The 26163-nt window shown below is 38.4% G+C and overlaps 2 protein-coding genes across 2 annotated transcripts; one reads left to right on the forward strand and one right to left on the reverse strand.

Moving 5' to 3' along the window:
• Positions 1 to 10917: 10917 nt before the first annotated feature.
• Positions 10918 to 16372, reverse strand: LOC137276998 (uncharacterized). Its single transcript, XM_067808653.1, has 5 exons — positions 15996 to 16372; positions 15009 to 15088; positions 13342 to 13418; positions 12663 to 12742; positions 10918 to 11146 (listed from the first exon to the last, which is right to left on the reverse strand). The coding sequence occupies exons 1-5, from the start codon at positions 16049 to 16051 to the stop codon at positions 10984 to 10986; spliced, it is 456 nt and encodes a 151-aa protein (XP_067664754.1). The 5' UTR covers positions 16052 to 16372; the 3' UTR covers positions 10918 to 10983.
• A 1106-nt stretch (positions 16373 to 17478) lies between these two features.
• LOC137278333 (cytochrome c oxidase subunit 5A, mitochondrial-like) lies at positions 17479 to 25918 on the forward strand. The gene is made up of 5 exons (XM_067810604.1): positions 17479 to 17626; positions 18602 to 18732; positions 21332 to 21436; positions 24196 to 24350; positions 25769 to 25918. Exons 1-4 carry the CDS (start codon positions 17551 to 17553, stop codon positions 24340 to 24342), a joined length of 459 nt encoding a protein of 152 aa, XP_067666705.1. The 5' UTR covers positions 17479 to 17550; the 3' UTR covers positions 24343 to 24350; positions 25769 to 25918.
• The last annotated feature ends 245 nt before the right edge of the window (positions 25919 to 26163 follow it).

Consider the following 26163-nt stretch of genomic DNA (forward strand, 5'->3'; position numbering starts at 1 on the left):
AACCAGCTAAAGTCTAGGCTAGTGCAAGTAGTCACACATACACGCACGAGCACGTCGTCATTTGAGCGAAAGAGAAAGGTCCTAAAGTAAGACCTAAAACCACACCTCACCTCACCTCACCTCACCTCACCTCACCTCACCTCACCTCACCTCACCTCACCTCACCTCACCTCACCTCACCTCACCTCACGTGTCAACTGGTTCAAGTGTGAACGTTCAGTAGGTATGAGTTCTTCAAGGGGATTGATTTGGAATTAGGAGTGTTACAACCTTGGATGGAAGGAGAGCTACAAGTCCCTTTTTGCATCCCTTGCAACAGTTACTGTCAAGCACATTTTGCTTAAATGTGTTGATTTTGCACTAAACACACGTTTTTATGATAATATTCATACTATATGAACTTTTTACAACAGTTTCTAATTTTTGTATGCTTTAGAAATATCAACTTGTTTGATAAAATATAGAATTGTTATCCGACCAGTCTCATGATTTACATTCTTGTTTTAAAGGTTTACCGTCTGGACGAAGATTCCTCTTTCTGAAACTCTGCACAAAAAGACCCCAAACATCTTTCATACATGTGGACATTAAACTTTTAAATGAAAATTAGACCTAGTCACAATTTTAAATGCATTTGTCTGACAGTCTCTTACAGTATACACTGGTTATCCTCCCATCTGGTTGATTTGCCTTTGTCAGGCAATAAAGTATTATTATTATAGTACCACTTGTATCGTCCTCGCGTGTTGAAATCGCACGTTAATACAAATGCATTTATAAACATAAATTGTTACCTTCATTTGATTCATTTAATTAACTTCATACCCACGATGCATGAAATCAACAAAAGCAATAAAATGAATAAAATCGTACTCACCAAATCTGCCCAAGCAAACCTCATGATTCATACGTTCCCATGTGGAAACCTCAGACGCTAGCACTATGAAGTCTCATCCTACATTGTTCCGACACTCGTGACAACTCAACACTGGAGCTGTTGTGAAACATGAAAAAGATACATACATAGTATACTCCTGCAGCAGTCTCTCTTGTATTCTTGCACTTTTTCAAATATTGAACGTGTTTCCATGTACAACCTACCACGCTCGCTTCATCAGTGGCTACGAAGCATATGCATTCAGCACAAGATCAAAGTACATATAACATGAACCCCATTAGGAACACCCTCTTTACATTAAATGATGTGCATAGAAACAAAGGCCGTGACTCGGAATACGTTACCTGTAGATGTACAGCGAGAGGGTAAATATTCCTGTAAGGAGAAAATGGAATTGTGAAATGGCACTGTTACCCCCAAGAGTATTTCACAATATCTGATATTATACAAGTTCCTGTTTTTTATGTTTCTATCACTTCTGTCGAGCTGAGTAATTGTTGATGAGTTATCGAACTGTATTGTACCATTCGTAAGGTCAAATTGGAATGTGGTACCTAATATCATCAAATATGCATAAATATTATCATCAGACATGCAACAACACGGAACCATACTATGTAAACTAAGACATATCTTTATATCGATTTTCACAATATGCAGTCTTTGAAATCAATATCTATGGATGATACACAACTCGATAAGAAAGGGAATTCAACATTAAAACAGCCAAACAGTTATTTATCTTCTTTGCCCATGTATCTTATTTAGTTTTCTTAGGGGTGTTATTCTTGTTTCATTTTTGCTTATTATTCTTTCGTTTTGTTTTCTTTAAGTTTTGTGCGTGGAAGATGAGTATAAATAATTGTTTATCGTAGTTGTTATTATGTTAGAAAACGTTTGACTGCACGACTTTATGTATTTTGGTTGGTTTGTTTGTGATCTTGCAACCAATGTCACACGTTTGATTCTTATACAGTTTACTGTCATAACGGAAAATTCGATACACTGGTTTATGTAGCGATGACAGACACTGAGCCGTTTGTGTCAAACATTGCTCTGAGCAGAGCCATGGCAATTTGAGGGCAAACTTGCTCTATAGCTGTCTCGTTGTTTAACGCGACACATATCACTATCCAAGCCATATGGCGGGGTGAGTAAATAATTGAGTCTGGACCTGACAATCCGGTGATCATCATCATGAGCAGTGTTAAATACGCAGTTGGGATATGATGACATATGTCTACCAAATCAGCGAGTCTGGTGAGCCAGTCTCGCCCTTGGGATATGATGATATATGTCTACCAAGTCTGGTCAGCCAATCTCGCTTGTTGCTTCTTACGGCAAGCATGGGTTATTTAACGTCACATGGGCAATATTTCAGTCATATCGTGACAAGAACATATATGACATTGAAATGCAATATGTGTATACTATAAAAACCTTTCATCAAAAGACAGTAAAACAACTAGAATATCACAACTGGAATTATAGCTAGCGGTCAAAACTAATAGTTCTATTTCGATCATATGAAAAATAAACTATAGATCGTCAACAACTGAAGGTAGATCACCATACCAGGGACCACGCAGTACCTTTGCTACCTACTATATAACTGCATCTGTAGAGGAAGGCAAAGTTCTGGTAATGACATGAACATTTGTATACAGATATTCATATTTGGGGACGTTCGCTGACACGGTTGACCTCGTATCCAAATAAGCCTATGCTCATGCAGTTGATCACTGGATCCTGCTATAAAAATGTAGATCAGTGACTTTGGAGATGAAAACAAAGCCATTAACATCGATCTAAGCAAGTCAGCGAGCCTGACCACCCGATCCCGTTATTTCCCTCTTATCACAAGCATGGGTTACTGAAGATCACTTCTAAGCCGGATCTTCATGGGTTCCAAGTGTTACGATACCTATAAATAAAGACGGCATATAAATATCTCACCACAGCCTTTGTTTTGAAAGACTATACACGATGACGTAAGAAAAAAATAAACTTCCAACTAAGGTTCTCTGACATGGCACTGAAGCTCCGTTGGTCATACTTGTTTCTAATCTAACCACTAATTCTCACAATAATGTTCGGAACATCGATAACTAGGGCTACTATTTTACCGTCGTTATTGCTCTAAGCGTATCAACAAAGCGCTCCGCATTCAAATTACATTTTCGCTGATTGTGTGTTTAAAACACAGGGATTTAGAATTTGTTCCCGGCAGCTGTTGACTGATTTCATTTGTGTTTAATGTTTTGCATGATCCATCTTTTGATACGGGCATATGGGAGATAGACACACCGAGCACAGTAATGCCCAAGGGGTCCATAACAACAAAGAGTATGATTAACAATGCTGATGTTTTGTGATAGATCTGCGGCAACGCGTTGGTGATGTCACCTAACTACATAATATATTTAATGTCACTGAAAAAGAATAGTCAGTTGTGACTAACCTGAGAAATAGTTTAAATTTGGCGTAGATGATAAATAGCTCTGTAAATACTCATAATGGACCGTTGTTCTTTAGTGTCCCATGCTTGCAATTTTCACAGTTCTCATGTTGTAATCCAGTTTGATGACACCAGATATTTGCGAAATGGGTATGCATGTCCAGCATATTATAGGGTGAATTACTTCTAATCAGAATCACATGCTCCCTGAGCAAGCACTGTACGCAAACAACTGACACATGGGCGTCTGGTCCAGACTCGATTATTTACATACCGCAGCCACATGGCTGGAATATTGCTAAGTGCGGCGTAAAACTAAACTCACTGACTCACTCTAAGCGGTACTCGTCCCTGTGGTTGGATGAAATAGTATTAGATGTTCATGTTTTTATCTAAAGCACATCCATCCAGTAGCTAAAACTGACCATAATTTAAATAATACGTATTCAAGGCGTTTATTTTTATCATCATGACTTATGCTTATGGGTGTAAAGATACTTTCAAGTAGGTGGCATTTGGTGCCGAACTGGGACAAGTTATCAGATATTGTATTTAATTGTACTTTGAAGGTCAGACTGTACACATTTGTACATAGAATGGCTGTTAATAGCCTGGATATATTGTTTTTGCAATACTATTGCAATTGTTGGTCAAAATAGACCGTCACAATCGCAACCGTATGTTGCAATAGACTATCGCTATCCTAATAGTTGTTTCCACGTCAGTATGTTCCCTTAGAGAATAGCCTTTGTAGTTCACGTTGTAGTGAATAGCCTTTGACTGTTTTTATTTACAAACCATTATCTACCTGGTGAAGGAGCAAGAATTCGCGCTGAAAGGTCGTATAAAGTACAGTTGTTTTCCATGTAAATATGTCATGTGTTCGTGTTCGTCCATTGTCTCAAGAACAAGTCACCTACCAAATATCATGTCAAATACAACATGATAAAACTGCTTATGACAAGTGTCTGAGTGTTTCAACCCATTGAAATCACTCTACCACATACCATGTGTGGGCCTCAAGCTATTAACCTGCTGTAATTGCAAATAGCTGTAATCATTAAGCTAGTGGAATCGGTGTAAAACTGATCTAGTATTCAAGGGGTACCAGATGATTTGGTTGTCGCTTGTCACGGCGTCAGAGTTGCGAAGATCGACGATATGACGCCATTTTTTCAGACAATCGGAGTGAAAAGATGACTAAATGGCGACAAAGAAAACAAACAAACAAACAAATATAAGAAGAAAACCCATTGATTCCATGGCCACATCGAGGTCACCAGGGTGCAAAATCACATCAATGGCAGCAGTATCAAATATACACTCATTACCGTTCTGTGTGTTTACGAAGAACTGTTTAACAGTTCATCATTACTGATGATATCAAACAAAGGATTGGTCATGTAAAAGATCCGAACGAACACCACTAATGGCTTCAATTTGTGTGGTGGTGTATTGAGTCTCTTTCCTCTGGCGAAACAATATCTTCAGTTTTTTAAACATTCATGTGGTGTAATTGCGGTATCATTTGTGTTGAATAAATATTTCTGAGCCTACAGGACGGGAAACTGAACTTATGCCATTAGTTATCTTTACAAAAGTAGTGAAAGGATCTACGTGATTTATGATACACTTTGGAATCAATATAATCACGCCGTCTGGCGCCAGGCAAGAGTGGTTAATGCTTTCTGATTGGCTAAACGCACGTCAAATGTTGATAAAAGAATGGCGATTGTAAATATCACTGTCATCCATCTCAGTAAACGACGCACGATTATGCTTACCATCAAAACACAATTATAATATGATTCATTAAGAACATCCGGGATCAATGCAGAATGTTATCGAGAGAAAAAACACCATGCAAAATTCACATTCCTGTTTACGACAGACATTTGAAAAGGGGAATGTCTTTGTGCAGAAGACTCTTGCACAACCTCCTGCTGGATGCACGACCCTCTGTTGCAACCTCGATTTGTGATTTGGTTTTCTTTCACACAGTCGTCCCCAGGAACTTGTATCACCCAAAACCTCACATTCTGTACATGATTTTTTTTTATTTCAGCTTTCTCCCCATTTCGCAACCTTTTCTTCCAGTAACTGACCCGTTTCGCCCCCATCTAAATAAAATTACTGCTCTCGTGAACAACTTACTCCTCAGGAAACGGGACTCTGTTTTACCTCCTTAGCTTCTCGTAAAGGTGCTCTTTCCCACCTTCATCATGAAGAGACGACTCTCCTTGAGAATACTGAACTTGGACATCAGTGTGTAAATATATACTCTGTATGTGTAATATTCTCTATGCCTTGTAATTCAATTCTGGTAGTATTATTTGATTATTGATATCTTGACTGGGACATTGTATTCCCAAGGGAGATAACTTTTCTCTGATGATCGAGTCATTGTGCGATGCGACAACGTATGAGACGTAAAGACAGAGCCACGTTCACCCGTTGTCGTTTGCCGCCATTTTGGAACCGGAAGTATTTGAAGAGATATATGTAAATTCTTTTCATCCCCTTTGAGAACCGAAATTGTGTGTGTGTGTGTGTGTGTGTTCGTGTGTGTGTGTGTGTGTGTGTGTGTGTGTGTGTGTGTTCGTGTGTGTGTTCGTGTGTGTGTGTGTGTGTTCGTGTACGTGCGTGCGTACGAGAGAATGTGAGTTCGTTCTCGGGCTCACAAAGATAGAAATGGCATACACCAGTCTAAGTAAACTTAGTCTCAGTGTATTTCGTTACACTCCACCACTGAGTCTAAAAAAACCTAGTACAAGGTCGCGTCAGGTAACCTTTGGGCGACCAATGACAGTCCAGTCAAGCACGAGACGGTTAAACAGATTTAATCAATCAGACAAAGGCTACTATTTAGGGATCGGACGGACTTTCAAAATATTCAGGTCACTGACACGGATCTCTCCACAAACAAAAATCCGCATATAACTTAAACTATAACACACTTATTTGACCTGCAGTATATACGCTTTGGGGTTTCTGTTGATATGGTTACCATTAGTTAATATTTCCGCAATATGACATCCTTGAATATTACCAAAACCATTTTCAGCGACTGTTTACTCACCGTTGTCATGGTTGTACGTACGCCGTGTGCATCATCCGGAAGCGAGCGTACGCTAAATAGCATTCGGATTCGTTCGGGTACGAACCTTTTCGAGATAAATAGTTCAAAAGGTATGTGCGAATGTCCACTTTCGCGATTTGGTAAGCTGTGTTCTGATAGGTCAATCTCAAAGTTTACCTGACACGACCTCCCAAAAGGTTTTGTTAGACTGAGTAGTGGAGTGTAACGAAAAGTACTGAGGATGAGTTTACTTAGACTGTGGCATACACACATATACTGGACAAAAGTAGTTAGGGATATTATGTAAATTTGAAATTATGAATAATGATGCGTTATTCTCTGACATACTGAGAAGATATCAATCATAAAAATACCAATATCCCTAACTTATTTTGTCCAGTATATTTTGAATGTAGACTGGCTTAATGCCAAACTCCGTATCATTTCTTTGTCTGCCCTCACTGACCCATTGGTTCCTACGCCGTTTGTAATTGTATTAAAGTCACACTGACGTGAAACAGTCCAAGAACCCGCCCATTTAATCACTGTCATGAGTGAGTGAGGTCATAGCTGTAGTCAGCAATATTCCAAGCATATCGTGACGAGAAAAACTGATAAGTGCATTATAGATCAATAAAATTAAAAATTATAACCCTGTTGACGAAGAACAGTAAAACTACTAGTGTATCACAGATGTCCACTTAAAACCAGTAATTATATCTAGAACAGTTTAACTAGAAATAACAAGACAATGTAAAACCAGACTAGAGATTGCCAACAACTGATTTTAGATCACCATACTAGAGGCCAGGGGGACTCACAGAACATTTTCTTTGTGCATGGACCCCAGCTGGATATACACCATCCCTTTAGATGTTAGCAATTTGGAGACGGTTAGACGTACATTAAAAAGACACACATTCTACGATTAAAACAGTGAACAGTTTTAATTTACTCGGAATGTTAAGGGACTTTAACCCCATCCCACGAACCCCCCCCCCCCCCCCCCCCCCCCCCAACCAATCTCTTTGAGGATACAGCCAGCGACAATCTAAGTTACTAATTCAAACTTTCAGTCTTAAAATATTGATCTATTCACAGCTTTTAACAAATTATTTTCTTTTAAAATGCAATAATTAAATGAGAACTGATATTTTGAAAAATATACTTCATAGTTCGTGATTTAAGATAGTTACCCCTTGTGATGGAACATTCAGGAGTCAAGCAAAACATGCTTGACCCTGATTCTTTCATCACAAGGATCCTAACCTTTCAATAGGTATTCATGAATATATCTTGTGCGGCCAATACGACATCGCCGCATGATGACCTCTTCAAATCTGAACTGACAATTCAAATAGATATAAAGATAATAGGTCTTTTTTGCATGTAATTTATTGATAACTACTTGCGTATTCCACTTTTTCTGCATTACATCACGGATATAAAAACTAAAGTTTTGGAATAAGACGTGGTGTCACAGATTTGTTGAGTGCTGCCTTCATCAGCAGAAATGAGTCACCAGAAATGCCAATGCGGCTGCTTAACCATAAAAGACGATGTCGTATTGACCATAAGCAAGATTATTATATAGTTCAAGAATTTAAATTAATAGGTGTTTACAAGAAAGGTTTTCAACAGCCTGAAGGCAAAAAAGAGAGTCTGAAAGGATGACATATTGTTTATATTTAAGGTGTTTATAAATATATACTCACACGCAAGTCAGGTATAAAGAATACTTTCAATAACAAATACATGAAATACAAGCGGGGTCACACAGACAAAAATCTGAGGGAAAACGTCTCATTGGCTAATAAGATAAGGACGGATCTGACTGGTGCTGACCGGAAATTACCGACCTTGTTAAGGGTTGGTGACCCTTGGACGACCGCACCGAGAAGGGTCATCTGCGGTTTGTCTAGCGTTGCATCGATGCATGCTGGAGACGATAAATCGTGGTTATGTTTATGTCGAAGTGATGGGCAACAATTTGGACAGACACTCCACCTTCCACGCGACCGAGACGCACGGTTCCATGCGCACGGTTTCTTTCAGTTTGAGTTAAACGTGACATTAGCGAAGGAGTGATAGATCCAACTTTTGCGCAGTCTTATACCTACTAATGGTGGTGACAGCTCATGCATGTTCGATTACATGAGAAGTGTGTGCATGGCACCTACGTTTTAATTGGCATGGTGCGTTTTGGTGATTCCTTCTATTGATGCGGTTTTACTCGGACCTTTCAAAACGCAACAAAAATTATTGATAACACCATCAGGCTTCACTATATGCCAAACATTCACACAAATTTAGGGTTGGTTCGGAGCTTGTTTCCTGTTTTGATAAAAAAAACCTTGCGTTTCTTATGCATGCGTGTGAGTATCTTGTAGAGCTGTTAATATGACGTTCGCTTCTGCAGTGAAAATAGAGGTTTTTCCGGCGATCGAGAAGATTTGTTCTGGGTTCAAAGACAGTGACATAAGCCACTGCGCCACGATCCTTGGACCCGTCTGTAAACAAGGACTTATATGTATTATATTTGACTCTTGATTGATTAAAATCGTGTCTATACTGTGGGTTCCTTGTTTCTGATTTTGTAAATATGGTTAATGTTAGGTATATGAGTGGCCTAACCAACTGCCAAGGATAAGGAGAACGCAAACGCGATACATTCTTCAGGTCAGTGCCGGCAGCAGAAATGAATGGTTAAATTCAGCACCCAAGGGGCGGACCAAGGGGAGATTTCTTGTTTAAATCCTCATAGAGGGTATTAATGACAAAACAGTTTTGCAATGTCTTGTAAGGATAATTATATACCGCGTTGTGCAATAGGTGATTCATCTTCCTCGACGTAGAGATTGTCAACGAGAGAAGTTCTAAAGGAATTTTAGGGTTGGTTTGGAGCTTGTTTCCTGTTTTGATGAAAAAAAACCTTGCGTTTCTTATGCATGCCTGTGAGTATCTTGTAGGGCTGTTAATATAACGTTACCTTCTGCTGAGAAAATAGAGGTTTTATCGGGCATTCGAGATTTGGTCTGGGTCCAAAGACAGTTTTGCAATGTATTGTAAAGATAATTATATACCGCGTTGTGTAAGAGATGGTTCATCTGCATCGACGTAGAGATTGTCAATAAGAGAAGTTCTAAGGGACCCAAGGCAAAGTCTCGGGTCTTGGTGGTAGACAGAATCTAACAGTTTTAAGATGGTCTTGCAGGTTCCTCCATAAACGATCGAACCATAATCAACTGTAGACACCGTCATGAAATTAAGCATTAGTCACTACTACTGAGCATGTTCAGCCTGTGTGGATTTACACCCATATTTATCACTATTCGAACCTAATCTCAATACTCATCCCGGGCGAGGAAATTGTAACTGCGGAGTTGAAAAAAAATGCTAGGAATAGAGCGAAGGAAAATAACCCATGTTTGTCGTCAGAGGCGACTGATAGGTCATATACCTGGGATACTGCGAAGTACGGTGTTAAGCAGCAACCAAATGCAGAATTGTCGTGACTCCCTCCCAACTCCCCTGACTATTTACTGTTTGGGGTTCTACACTTATGCTGACATCAGCATGCTGAACATTTTATTCTTCCTCGAGGGAGTGATGTTTGTTTAGTAATTTTGTTAGTGGTTTTCCCCACATTGCAAATGAAATTTACTTCTTCAAAAAAACGTGGTGACAGGGTTGTTGGACGTCTACAATAATCAGTGTATGAAATAAGGTCATAGACTGGCTCGTTATCCGATGGACAGTCCACTGCTAGCCAGCCTGATGGTCTTGTTTCAGATGTTCCACACATATAAGTAAATTCACCAAAGCTTTTAAGTTACCAGCCCTGACGCCTGGTTGTGTTTTTGACTTGTTTCATGAACACTTGTTTATTCCAGAAGCAACTTCCATGCTTGACCCTTGACAACGCCGGGCACCCATGGCCATAAGGCTAAATGAAAAAAAATAAAGGTTTCTTGGGCATCGGCACGTCACTTTCATTTGTGCACGTAACAATTTATCAGTTTCATTTTTTAAAAAATAATTTTGACTTTGTCGCGTCCCGGTCATCCATTTGTTCACTATAATAATGAGTGTCTGTAAGAACGAGTGTGACTGAATCTACAACTCATTAACACGTGCTAAACTTTCCAAGCTGTATTTCTGAGAGAAAAAACAACTGTGTTTCTCCAACGTCAATTTTTTTTTCTATCAATTTTTTTTAAAAAACCCTACTCACTTTTGAAGAATATGTGCCCAAGAAACACTTAAACTTTTTTATGCAGCCTTACATGGGCAGATTTAATCTCCACTGCCGAGGAATAGACTATGAAAGGCTAACTGGAAACCATGGAGTTATTCCCTCCTTAACGTATGTGTTGTCACAATCACCTTGGTGCTATGGACCTTTCTACAAAGGAACCCTCACATTCACTAAGGTTGAAACAGAACCCTGATAGAATAACCTATAATAAATAAACTCAAACATGTACAACTTTCTTTTATTACAAAAACAATAAATATTTACAAATCCTCCCCTCATAAGCCGATTTCCTAAATCCCTGCTGCAATCTGTTTGTTTATCTTATCCATCATCATCTTGTCCAGCATGCTCCGTCTGTGATGTACAACCAGGTAGGATGCAATTCCAATAACAAAACACACTCCCTCAAATATCCAAAACTGTTTTTGTTCATCATCTGGAGTTATGTCACACCTGAAGAGAGAAATCATGCTATCAGCCACAGAGTCAGAGCTGTTTCATGGCAACATTCAAGCTTAACCACAGGGCCCTGTATATATTCCTGGGACTCTTTCTTTCTGTTAACAGTAGAGGATGTAACATGAACAGTTTCGTGACCACTTGAAAATGAAATTCTGTATGTCACACAAAAAAGTGTCAATCAGTGTTATTTATGAAAATAATGAAATGTTTATTGTCACACTCATCAATATTCCAGCTATAAGGCAGCAGGTTGAAAATAATCAAGTCTGGACTAGACAATCCAGTGAACATCATGAGCATTGATCTTGGTACAGGGATATGATATGTGTAATAAGGCATGCATGGTAACCTGATTTGGTTGGTTCGTTGTTTAACGCCACACCCTTATATTGGTGATCAAGTTAGGACAAGCCAAGACACAGTTCAATACATTAACCACTGTGAAATAAACCAAGCCCACTGAGCTTTTCCAAACGGTAATTTTTGAAAAAGGAGTTCCTTGGGGATAATTCTGTCCTGGAATCCACTTAGATGTTATGGCATTTACAATGGTTTGGGGTCAACATTGGATTACTCTGTTAGGGTTCTTGTTTCGGACTGGCCCCCAGCAAAATGTGTTGATCACAAAAGACATCCAGATAAACTAGGTGACCTGGGATACTGACTTGGTAATGTGTGTCAGTGTCTGACAGAATGATATATAATTGCATATTGGGGCTGCCATGTTTCAGTTTGATTCATCAAATATCAGATGTGACATTTTGATAACCATTATCACTATTTCAATTTAATATTTGAATAACTATTTCCACACAGCCAGAACATAATTTTGACCCCAACTCGAACAGTTTTGAGAGCTGCAGCAAGGTGAATCGTGATTGACTGACACTGGGGTAATTATCTCGTGAGAACTGTTGTTAGTAGACATTGTTAGCAATGGATTTCACGCTAAAGGAGCAGACACTGAGAGCTAAATGAAATCTGATGTTTTTATCTGTATGAAGAATCAAATCAAAAATGATCAAATTGAGGGTCCAATGTTGAAAATCGAATGGAACTGAGGTCGCAGTGAGTCACTGCAACCCTGGCATCAATGTATCAATCACTGGAATGCCAGGAGCAGACTTGACTAGTTATGGGTGTATACCACGGTATTAGTAGAACTACAGAATTTTGCCTTTGGTTCAATATACCGTAATGCTGTGAAAACAAATCAATATTTTTGGTTTTCATAACACCACATCTATCTAGTCCTGAAATGATAGTTTGTTCATTCAAAATAACAAAGATGATGGTTACTTTTTCTTCTGTAATTACACACTGTACATTTTGGCTCTATTGCTCAGCTTTCTGTATTATGATCATATCTCATTTACCAAACTGAAGGCCTTGTCCTGCAATACGTACCGTACCGTGGTAAGAGCATACCGCCTCACCCCTATGGAATCTTGCTGAGAGTGACATTGAACAACAAACCGTTGTGAGAATGTACAGATGTAGAACTCACCCTTTGTACATTATTCTCATGTCTGAACACTGAATGAGCAACTTGTAGCCTTTTTCATGACAGTAATGTACATCTCGTCTCTGGAAAATAAATGTACAATCACATGAACTAAATTTTAAACATGCCAATAGTGAACTGTAGCTAACCTGGATCTTGTACATATGTAGTTAACAGTTCAAAATCACTGTCAGTAGCATCAACCACTGTATTTGTGTTGACAAAATACCAAGAATTAACCAAAGGCAAATATTTTCAACATGGTTCCATAATAAATGTTTTCATTGTTTGCTAAAGTACATTTATTCCTTTTTGCAAACTTCACTGCCATGTTTTCATTGAGTTTGCTAAAGTACATTTATTCCTTTTTGCAAACTTACTTGGTTTTTTATAACTTTAAATTGTACAACTGAATGCTTGACATGGAGAATGCAATGTAGTATTATTTTGGCAGTCTTCTCTAAGCTTTCATGTAACTGCAACATGCACAAATACTCAATACAGTGTACACACCATCAAGCCAACTTATTACAAAGCTGGAATATTGTTGGCTGTGTTATTAAACAACCATAACACACAGCATGCCAGTGATATTCAGAGGAAGAAGATAAAAAAGAAATGAATAAGAGATAGATGTGATATGTTTACACCATTTTCACACTTTATTTCAAAATATACTTACAAGTTCATCTCTTGTACAACTTTTGCATACATCCAGTGCTGTATATTTCCCAGACTTACACGTCTCATTTGAATAAGCTGTGAACATAATTTGAAACAATATTAATTATAAAAAAGAATATTTCCTCTCCATGGATATAAAATTCATAGCTCAACTTCCATTAGCCATGAGTTAAAGGATGACAGAAAGAAAACATGATAAAAAATAAAGGTAACTTAATTTGCCATTTATTCATGTTGCATATTTTGGTATTTAGATTATCTCCAACTCTTAGAGGATATAAGTTCTACAGGTAAATGAAAGGAATGTCCAACCTCATAGCATATTTAGGCATAGATAACAGATCACATTTTATCCTTTTAGTCAACATCTACATTCCCTTATAGCATGAAGAATCACAAGACACCAGGATACACTGAAGACACCTGGTGTCAGCATCCTCCATGGCTACACAGTGAGAAATATGGAAATCATGAGTAGCCTGCGACCTCATTTTATCGCTTTACTTGATATATCCGTAAACGGAAAAGAAATTCTGAACTTATGAGGCCTATTTTATTGTAAAATCTGAATAACATGACATTTAATCAACACATCTGGGAAAAATTATTACTTTATGTTCTATAGTGTTTCAGTGACAGCCATTAGACAGAGCCCATGAACATTTAGTGATTTACCACAGGAGAGAACTCCATCGTATCGCGGTAAACACTAAATTTCATTCCCCAGGCGATAAATATAGCTCATAACATCACTTCCACTATATTTTTGGCAACAAGGATATGCAGATGATGTAGTTCAGATGGAGTGGGAATGGTAAAATACGAAACGTGAATGTTATAGCATGTATTTCATGGATGGGGGTCAGACAGATTCCAGAGTTTAATGTTAATAATCCTGTTGGATAAAACCTACCGGGATTCGATACATCCTGCCAATTTAAAAACAGTAACCCAGCCACTGATGTTAGGATATCGATTGACACAAATAATTACCTCTAAAAGGCGTGCCTAGCTTGTAAAAACGGAAATACTTATTTGCCACGATACCATGAATGCCACAATACAACGAAGTTCGAGAATAATATACATGCCAAAATCTGCAGAGAGCAAAAGGCACCACTTCAAAATCTGTTTGATATGTTGGCCAAGCCTTGTAGAAAGATACTGAAAGTGTCAAAGGTTTTCAAGTTGTGCTCTGGAAATGAAACTCCCCCTCCCTTTTAGAACTATGGCTGAATCATTTCCATGGAAACCATAAAAAAATAAAATGCCCAAAAATCTGCAAACAGAATTTAGACAAGTCACCACTTTGGGATCTGCCTCATATATCTACTAAGTGTTGCTGAAAGATATTGAACTGTTTTTGAGTTATGCTCTAAAAAGAAAACAATAACAGACGGACAAGGCATCGACTATATCAGCGTATTATCACTCTGCATTACATGCCTTGGGGATAAAAAAACACACATCACTGACTGGGCTCAAACCTACATCGCCATGACTCCTTTCATCAAAATAAGAACAATATACATATGTACTAAGGTAGGTCATAGTTAAGTCTATGCATATGTGTAGCTACAAAAAGATATACGGTACACTTGCACATTTCTAAACATGCATCATTACTGTCAGTGTTACTCATGTAATCTCTATTATTTTACTAACCCATTGCTTGAATATGTGCATCCTTCAGTTTTTTCTGGAAGGACCATCTGCTTTCGAGGATGAGTGTAATAACTGACAGACTGAAAAGCATAATATCATTATTAGTTGTTTAGTAGGACAACAGAGTCAACATTTTCCTAGGATGAAGCACATGCAAAACCATGTATCTTGTAAGCATTTTATTAAGAACAGAAACAAACAAGAGCACATCTACCATGACAATTTGGACATGTCCTGCAAAGAATGTTGCTGAACCACACAGGGATATAATACCACCTACATGCTTACCAAAAAAATTAGTGTATATACTGGACAAAATCAGTAATAGATATTGGTATTTCTATGCCTGATATTTTATCAGTATGTCACTGAATAAATGCATCATTATTCATAATTTCAAAATTTACAAATATCCTTAACAATTTTTGCCCAGTATATTTTTATGAAAGGACTTAAACACTACAAATCATATTGCAATGTTAAGCATTTAACTGTCTTCTAGTGGTAATGTTCCTTTCTAATTTGTTTCAGATAACATGGTTATGAACCCCATATCTATCTATAGTTTAAATAACATTTTGTTTGTTTGTTGTTTAACGCCACATTCAGCAGTATATCAGCTATGTGTAAATTATTAAGTAAGGACCTGACAATCCTGTGATCAACATTATGAGCATCATTCTACGTAATTGGGATACAGTGACATGTGGCAACCAAGTAAGTGAGTCTGACCATATGATCTCGTTCACCCGATCCTGTTAGCAGTGGTTAGTCACCTGTTACAACAAACATGGGTTTCTGGAGACAATTCTAACCAAGTATGGATATATTGTCAAGGATGGGGGTAGTCATTTCACACAGAGCTAAGACTCCTTCAATGCAAATGCATACATTGATGCAAGTTTTTCTGTGTTTCTGGTAGCCGTGTTTTTTTTCTAACTGATCATTGCATTTATCATATTTTCAAACATACACAGTTGGGCTTACCATATAAGTGCAATGACTGCAAAAACCATTCGTTTCTTCGTACAAAATTCTATCATGTTTCGGAAGTTAAACTACTGTCTATATTTCATAAACAGACTTCTGTAAAATATCTACAAATGCCGAGCAATATTGATCATCGTCAGCGCTGGAATCCCTCATGCATGGAAATCAATGAATAGCTCGCCGAGAGTCATTTTCACACTTCCTATCTCCCTTCGACCAACATCAAGATTCAGTATGTCCACTGAAGTGCTTAATCAAAATGAAATAATTCAGAAGTTTCTCTACAGTGCCGCTCTCAAGAGTGTTTTTTGACTTCACATCTCCTAGAAACACCGTGCCAAGTTGTAATGTTTGCAACGGAAGCGGAAGTCATTGGAATACACATACTATTTTCCAAACAACAAGTGTTAGTTGCAGGTATATGTTCAGGCATCAGTTGGATTAATTTATTTTGCAGGCTATAGTTTTATGAATCCTGGAAATTACAACAAGTTGTCCTTGCACGTATGTTTGTGTTCGGACAAGTAAGACTGCTTCATACTACTTGAGGGTTACATCTAAAACGGCACATTAGCAACGTGTAACCCTCGAAAACTGATTTTCTTTTAAGGTACTTTCAGGGAGGATTGTCAAAATGCCATAATTCATTCAAAATGATTGAATTCGCCTGGTACCCTTATATATTACCGAGTCAATCAATAAATAATATACGATTAACGTTGAGTTGGAAGTCCAGTCAAAGACATGTCGAGATTCCTGAAGAATTCAAAAGATAATGTATGTATCTTCTGTTTATAAACGCTACAAGTAGTTTCAATTACGGATACTGACTCTGCATGCAGTCTAAATATGTTTGAATCCCACTGTATCGGTTGTCGTAGAAGGTATCTACTAAGTCTGTGTGAACATAGATAAATCGAAATGAAAGACTCCCACAGAAAGAGTAATGCTAAGCCATTGCCGACGCGGTTATTTTGACTGACGTTCTTTAGTGGACAAAATAATTCAGGGACATTGGTATTTTTATGATTGATATTTCATCAGATTGTCAATGAATAATTAGATCATTCTTCATTATTTCAAAATTTACATATATCCCTAACTATTTTTGTCCAGTATATATGCCCAACTTTGCATATATGTGTAACTCGTACAAATCAGAGTGAGTGAATTTAGTTTTACGCAATACTCGAGCTGTATGTCAGCGGTCTGTAAATAATCGAGTCTGGACCAGACTATCCAGTAATGAACAGTATGAGCATTGATCTGTGCAATTGGGAACCGATGGCATATGTCACCCAAGTCAGCGAGCCTGACCACCTGGTCCCGCTAGTCGCCTCTTATGACAAGCATAGGTTGTTAAAGACCTGTTCTATACCGGACCTTGACGGGTAGATACAAATCAGAAAACTTTGGAACATACAACGAATGTGGACCAATGGGAAGTTTTCGGGGAAATGTAACTCGAGAAACGGAAGCCTCGAAAAGCATTGTGGGGTTGCGGCCATTTCAGAGCAGAAGGACAAGGAGGTCATACACACACAGTCCAAACATGTTCCGTGCCGTACAGAGAGCGAGTCGATCATTGCACACTGTTGCTGTCCAGACTCTGAGGAAACCGGCAATCGGTATGACACTTGTACAGTATAATATATTTTACAATTTGCCTCTCCAGAAGCACCATGATCGGTGTACGTGACAGAAATTGTCAGCAAGGCATGTTTAGTTGGGACTGGTGGCGGTCATTTTTCTAAACGCATATAATCTGCAACGATTCATGGGTCAAATGTAAGTAAGGCCTAAATGCTAAATGCAGTTAAATGCCTCTGACAACGTTGTTGAAGAAGTCTAAGATCGATTTTGTCAGTTTCCTTAAAGTTTGCTTTCAGGAGTTACTCCCCCTTCTTTCCCTGCATGAATGATAGATTAAGAAATTCCTAACTATTTCCGTGTCTGTTGTTATTATCATCAGGTGTCAAGATTTGTTTAGAGTTGTCATCATACCCAGAAACAATGCTCGGGTTCTAAAAAATTCTTCTATTCCTACAAGATTCAGTAAGCACTGTAGTCGATAAAATTTGAAGGTCATTATTGCAGAAAGACCAAAGGTTGAATGCAAGTTTTCATGCCAACGATTAGCAGGGTATACTGATTCATCTCGATGTTAAGTGCTTATAATAAGGGCCATGATAAGTTTCTTCTTCTGTTTGTCGTCACAATCCCACCAAATTGACACTGGCCTATGTTCACATGTTGCATTATGCTGAGCAAATCATCCCCACACCATGGAAATTATTTTGAACAAGCTACAGTAACATATGTCATACTTGGGATTTCACTTTCTTAGTTTAGTACAAATTAAACAAAGCAATATACTACTAAGGACTAAGGGAGTGGTGGATTACAAGTTGGTCCACAGGTCTCAGAAACACAAAAGGTGAGGATGAAGGAATAAAAACCATAGCTTATGGTTTATATTGTAGATGAACTTTATATTGCCTTAGTTCAAAGGCAGCTTAACAGTATCTGTAGTGTAATCCATGTCAGATATTTCGTCTGTTGTTTCTCATGCATGTGATTAATAAATATATGTTGTAATTTAGCTACAGTTGGTGTGCGTCATGCACATGGAGTCCAAGAGAGTGATGAGGAGTTTGATGCTCGGTATGAAGCTTACTTCAACAGACCAGATATTGATGGTTGGGAAGTTCGCAAGGCCATGAATGATTTACAGGTACATACATATATTAGTGATGCACTGATCGATCAAATAATCAGTTTATTGATCGTTTCACAATCAAACTTCGATAATGTATTGTAAAAACTTCCAATCTATGACACTGTCATCCTCGATGTCTCTAGGTTATACGCTCCGATATGTCTGCACTATACCCTGGAAGCATCTAAGGCTAAGCCCGAAAAATTTGTTACCTCCTCTGATTGGCTTTTTATCCAGTTAGGTGTGTACGTGAGGACATTCAGTGAAATAATCACAACCCAGTTTCGCATTTTATATTATCTAACTGATTAAACTTGTCAACACAAACCATGCAGAGGTTCTCAGAAAGAGGTAGAAGGAGTTCTTGCATATATGTTTTTTAAGTTTTCGCACATATCAATGTGTCTGTATGATTTCCTCAATATCTGAGTTGCAGATTTACAGCTTTACAGCTGCGACCACTATCCTTTAACACTGGCAACTTCAGTTGTAACAGTGGCATAGCTGTTTGGTTACTGTGAGAATACTGAACGAGCAAAGGGAGGTAATAACCTTTTCAGGCCGAGTTGTAGATGCATCCATGGTATAGTGGAGGCTTATCGAAACGTATATCCTGGAGATATCAAGGATGTGACACTGCATACTATCAACAATCTATCATGGATACTTATATTATTTAGACCCATGTTAGGTTACATATTAGCAGCATTGCAAGTTTTCATGGACGTAGCATGTTATGAAAACATGGTTCTGAAGACAACGAATACTCATGAGAATATAACAATATTAACACATGGTCAAAACAAGCAAATTGATTGACTGGTCATACTGTCATCAAAATGCTTACTTTCCTGCACTTTTGTTTTGAGAAGACATTTTGTGTTTGCAAGAGGCCCATTTCTCATCAAATTCATGAACAAGGTTGGAAATAGATGTCATTATTGATGTTTGTCACATCTTCTCTTAGATGTATAGGAGTTCTATTCTGATTAATTCATCACATTCAACATGTAGATCTTGAGTTCACCATTTCTCAATTTTCGCACACACAAATAATTGGCGTACTTATCATTTAACTGTAACAATAGTGATCTGAATTCATATTAGTTGTCAGATATTTCATGATTTTCAATATCCTTTTGTCAGTGTGTTTTAATTCTTTTCTTAAGAAGAATGGATTATGATTCAGATGACATATCTGATGACAAGAGATTTTGTAGCAGTCTCATCAGCTGGTCTTGTGTTCATAAATCCATACTTGTAGTTGACCCTTTACTAAAAACTGATTGACAGGAGAAATCGATAATCAATTACGGTTGTAGATTTCGATTCCAAACACTTATTTATATCTCAATATGTGTGTTAGTTTCCCATCTCAAATGGATATATTTGACTTAGAGTATTAGTAGTATTGCCGAGCAGTGTTGGCTGAAGAGAGGGTTTTGGAGTGTTTTGGAGAAGGTTTTGACTCATCAAATTCAGTGAGGACCCCCTCTATTTTACATCTGCCCATCTATTTAACAATGGAGGGGGTCCAGAAACATTATTTTCAAAATGTCATCTATTGGGACCCACTCAAAATTTCACTCAAATCTAAAACTGACTGAGTATGGCTGAGAAGCAAAAAAACCACTGATGTCACTAGAGGTGCAACTGTATATGTTCATGTACCACAGTATTTACCTTTGGTTCACGACAACAGATTAATTAAGGGACCGTGTGTAATTTATGGCTTGGTGCTTGTCATGTACAAAATCAATGAACCCCCCATGTACAAAATGGGTCACACCACCACCATCCCCCAGAGCAAAATAGCTCTCGCTCTCTCTCTCTCTCTCACTCACTCACTCACTCACACACACACACTACCTCCCATCTTAAAATCATCATCACCACCCCTAGAAATAAATTATGAACGGTCCCTCAGTAAATATGTGTATGACAAACATCATATTTTGTTTGGTGCCATTACAGTCTAAGTAAACATAGTCTCAGTGTATTTCGTTACACTCCACCAATCAGTCTAACAAAACCTAGTAGAACGTCACATCAGGTAACCCGCTGTCCATCCAATCTAACATTAGACAGTTGAAATTGATTTAACCAATCAGACAACTGCTACTCTTTAAGGATCTGAGGGACTAACACATTTATTTGACCTGCAGTATATACGCTTTGGGGTTTCTGTTGACCTGGTTACCATTAGCTAATATTCCCGCAATATGACATCCTTGAATATTGCCAAAAACACCATTTTCAGCGACTGTTTACTCACCGTTGTCATGGTTGTACGTACACCGTGTGCATCACCCGGAAGCGAGGATACACTAAATAGCATTCAGAATCGTTTGGGTATGCACTGTTTCATGATAAAAGTTCAAAAGGTATGTGCAAATGTCCACTTTCGTAATTCCGTAAGCTGTGTTCTGATTGGTCAATCTCAAAGGTTACCTTAGGCAACCTCCCATAAGGTTTTGTTAGACTGAGTAGTGGAGTATAATGAAAAGTATTGAGGATATGATTAGTTAGACTGGTGCCATATATTTTTTCATGGTCTAATTCCTAATGCTGAGAATGTGTGACAGCTGATAGCTAGTTTGTATTATTGTTTCAGGGTTATGACCTGATCCCTGAGCCCAAGATCATCATTGCAGCATTGAAAGCTTGTCGCAGAATAAATGATTATGCCTTGGCTGTCAGGTATTTGGAGGCTATCCAGGTAAGGCAGTATTCATTACAATCTGATATGAGTTTTTGAGGTGCACAGATCCTCGGGAACATGTTAAACGAATTCCTCATACTATAGTACCAGGAGTACATTCCTGATCTCAAAGAAGTTGAGGGGTTTTCAAGGAAGACATACGAGTACAGTCAAAACCCGTTTACTCAGACCCCATATATCAGGAAACCCCGCCTTCCAGACGATTTTTATGTGAAAGGAAACTTTCGTTCATTAATTGTACTTCTTAACGGGACCCCACGCTTCCAGACCCAGATGGTGGATTCTCAAACCATTCCTATAGATTTCCATTGAAAAGTCATCCTGTTATCCGGGCAGGGAGATATGTGCAACATGCATGTGTATGTGTCACATCACTATCGTTTACCGCACAACTAGATGATTTCACTCTTAAACTATCAGAAGGCATTTGATGTGAATTGATTAATTAGCCATCAAAACACTAGGGACGCGTGTCTTTCGGGTTGTTCATTAGGATTTGGCGGGTATGGGAACATCTCATTAGTATCGAAAACACATTAAGTTAAGCTACACTGTAATTGTACTGAATAAAACGCTTATAAATCGACCCCTACTATCTGTCACAATGCAAGTTAAAAATAGCCTGCCACATGATCTAAGTCCCGTGATCCTGTCCAGAAGTTTAATTTCTGCAGACAGCATAAATTCAGTGCGATGTCATGTTTTTAGGGCATTTAAAATTTAAAAAAAAAGAATATGCAGTTGGCAAAATAGAGACTTTTTGTCATCGATGTACGTTTTTCATCGAACTTAGCACCTGAGGCTCCATGCAGTACATGATGACATACAAGATGACCTGACAAATTGTAACCTGCGTTCCGCCTCCATGTATTATTGGTACACTTATATGTTATGATGATTCGCTGTTATTACTGTTGACTGTTGATTTATTGATATACATACATGAAAATTTTTGCTTTCATTTACTATTCACGGTTTGCTTGTTTGATCCAGTTAACCAGACGTCTCGCTATCTGGATGATTTTTGAGTGAAACCATAACGTCCAGAAAACGGGATTCGACTGTACACGTTGCCTTTTCCTTTTGGATTGCTTCGCCAATGATCAGAAGGTCCATTAGCCTTCTCTCTTAGAATATATTTTAGCCCACTAAATATAGGTTGTCACACATGGAATTATTCAATGACTATATGATCTTCCTTATGCACTAGGCTTTTGTTTCAGCACCCTTTTTTTCACTGTTTTTGACAATGTTTCATTTCACACAAACTCCACAAATATTGAATCAGTTGCTTCACAGCGTGTTCTAACATGTTGTTTAAAGTGCCCATTAAGCACACAAAAAGTTACATTTACCTTAAAGTATAAATGACCTCATCACAATTCTTTGAATGTCATTTAGAAGTGAAAATACATAAGAATGAAGATTTTTATGGATATCAACTTCTTCATGTGAGAACACAACGTTTCGGAGTTAATGCTTACTCCTTCATCACACTGATGAAGGAGTAAGCATTAACTCCGAAACGTTGTGTTCTCTCATGAAGAAGTTGATATCCATAAAAATCTTCATTCTGACCTCATCACAATTAAGTTTATGTATGACTATCAAATTTTGGGGGCTTCCCATATTTTTTTGTTTTTAGTGCCGGTTATCTTCCCTTGATGGAATGACATTCGCCCATTGATCAAAAGTAGTTTACTGGATGGCACACTTGAGTGCAAAGGAATTTGTCTCATCTTGTTGCACACTTCAACCATTTCCTGCTTACCTGTCCCTGCACAGTTTGGTGTATGTTAAGATAATTAATTGATAATGAAGTGTTATTTGATGTGTCCCATGAAGATCCGGGGTAGAAAAGGTCTTCAGCAAACCATTCTTACCACAAAATGCAACTGTGCTTGTAGTAAGAGGCAACTAACGGAATCAGGTGGTCAGGCTTGCTGACTTGGTTCACACATGTTATCGGTTATTACTTACACAGATCAATGCTTATGCTGTTGATCTCTGGATTGTCTGGTCCAGACTCAATTATTTACAGACTGTTGTCATATAGCTGGAATACTGCTGAGTGCGGTGCAAAACTGAACTCGCTCACTCACTCACCTAGTTGTATCAGTCACCTTCCTACCCTGAGTTCCAACCAGTCCAATTTGGTAATGGACCCATGAAGGTTCCGGGGTAGAATAGGCCTTCAGCAACCCATGCTTGCCACAAAAGGCGACTATGCTTGTCTCAAGAGGCGACTAACAGGATCAGGTGACTCGCTGACTTGGGTGACACATGCCATCGGTTCCCAATTGCGCAGATCGATGCTCATGTTGTTGATCACTGGATTGTCTGGTCCAGACTCGATTATTTACAGACCACCGCCATATAGCTGGAATATTGCTGAGCGCGGCATAAAACTAAACTCAATCACCCAACCAATGTGGTAATGTCACACCTCACACTGTCCACTGAAGATTGTTAACTTCTTATGAATCTACTCATCTATGCGATATGTGGTGGACTCACTTTGATTTATGGAAATACCTCATGGGTCTCACTCTCTCTACATGTATCCTAAATAATATGTAAAGTGCCTCACAAGGAATCAGTCTGTTGTGATTTTGAAACACGTGTATTGGTTCACAAACAAGAGAAAAGTCTTTAAACGTACGCCATGCTGTGGTTGTCCTCAAGCAATGTATGTACCAGAAAGCCTATTGCAATGTGTGTACCAGTACTGAGTAATACTACAACCTTCTTTACAGGACAAATGTGGCAACAAAGTGAAGGAAATCTGGCCATACATCAACCAACAGATCGACCCCACCCTGAAGGAGCTTGGTATCCTCACACCTGAAGAAATGGGCTACAACAAACCAGAACTGGCTCTAAAGGATGTATACGATATGTAGATATTTAGGTCAGGGGACATTTTCTTCATCATGTAATGGCTGTAAACCTTTTTATAGTACTTTTGTAATAAGTTTCATTTTGTCTTAATTTTCACTCTTTGGTGTAATGTGTAAAGCCTTTTTGTTGTGTTACCACCTTTAAGGATACAGGATAGAATTATCACCAGAAACTTAAGCTTTATGTAAGGGACCACTAATTGTGTTTTGGTGACATAAACTTATTGATTTGGCTGATTACCTGTCATCATGAAGAAAAAGCAGTAACTTAAGTTCCTGGGTGTGACATTGCTCGAATGCTGCTGTACACGTCACCTGCCTGTCGTTGATGTCATGAGGACAATAGTATAACCCTGGTGGGGCATTGGGGTAGCCAGGGGGTTAGTTTTTGTTCATCATGCTGAAAACCTGGATTTGACTTCCAATAGCATGATACAGGTACACTATGTGAAACCCATTTCTTGTGTCACTGGCTATGATACATCCTCGATATCTACAGGGTTTACGTTCCGATAAGTCTCCACTACGGCTCTGCCCGATAAATTTATTACCTCCCTTTGCTGACTCCGCCTTCTCACAGTAGCCAATCAGCTAGGCCACCGTTATAACTGAGCTTGCCAGTGTCAACAAAGGTAGTGTTCGCTTAACTTCCCAGCGTAGACACCTGACTGGATCAAAAGACAGTCAATGGAAGTAATAAGTTTATCGGACAGAGCCATAGATGCGTCCAGGGTATAGTGGAGACTTATCGGAATGTATACCCTGGAGATATCGAGGATGGCTATGATATTGCTGGAATATTGCGAAAAGCATCCTAACACTATCCCTTTGTAACCCTGGTGACATCTGAGGTATGTTAATGGTGGAAGCTGGATAAATAATCAGAAAGTGTGTGACAACCCAAGTCACTCAGATGTCTTAGCAAAAGCAGAATGCCGGTGTTACATTCCCATGGGATATCAGAGTCAAACTGGGAATGGTTTGAACCCATAGCATGGCACTCTACCCTTCCCGATGGGTGATGTGAGTTGTAAAATGTGTAAAACTTGCATCACTTTGCTCATGCTGGTACCCATTATATAAACGAAGCACTACTCCGTCCTCCATCTGCTAAACTTTCATCTGCCCATTTGGCCCAGTGGTGAAGGGATTTTCTGAAAGAGAGTTTGAATCACTTGTGATTATTCATTGTGGTTTATTTCTTTTGTCACTTTCTGTGCCAGGACCATATTGCCTGCTTTTAAGCTTCAAAAACTGGTTATTGTCTATGACCAATGACACTCTTTGCTTTCTGCTTATATAAAATCATTGTGTTGTGATATGAATTACTTACAGTTCAAACTACCTAAGTCTCATCTCTCAATCCAATGCTTTAGTGCATCTCTCTTTTGTAATGACATGTTATTCATGGTCCTTTGTTTTGTTGCAGGGTGCAAGTATGATCCTGGCCTCTTTGTTATGTTGAACAGAACTTGAAGAAATTCCATTGCAAGGATACTATTCATCAACGGACATGGTAGTGACTGTTTTGTGTGAATGTATGCTATTTAAAAAAAACAATAAAATCATATGCTAGTTACATGGTATGTCTTGTTCTTCGGCTGTGATATATTAGGGTGATCAGAGGTTTTGTTTTCATTATCTGTGGTAAGATTGTTTTTATGCCTATCCAAGGCAAAGTTCTAGAGTGTGACATAACAGGAAAATGTGTATCATGAAAAAGAACACATGAAAAATTTAAAGGCTGGCACCAGTTTTGACATTTAGAAGAATCCAAACATAAATAGGTCATCATAGGTCATCTACATAAGTACGGTTACGTAA

The sequence above is a fragment of the Haliotis asinina genome, chromosome 3, assembly GCF_037392515.1.
Source record: "Haliotis asinina isolate JCU_RB_2024 chromosome 3, JCU_Hal_asi_v2, whole genome shotgun sequence".
NCBI lineage: Eukaryota > Metazoa > Mollusca > Gastropoda > Lepetellida > Haliotidae > Haliotis > Haliotis asinina.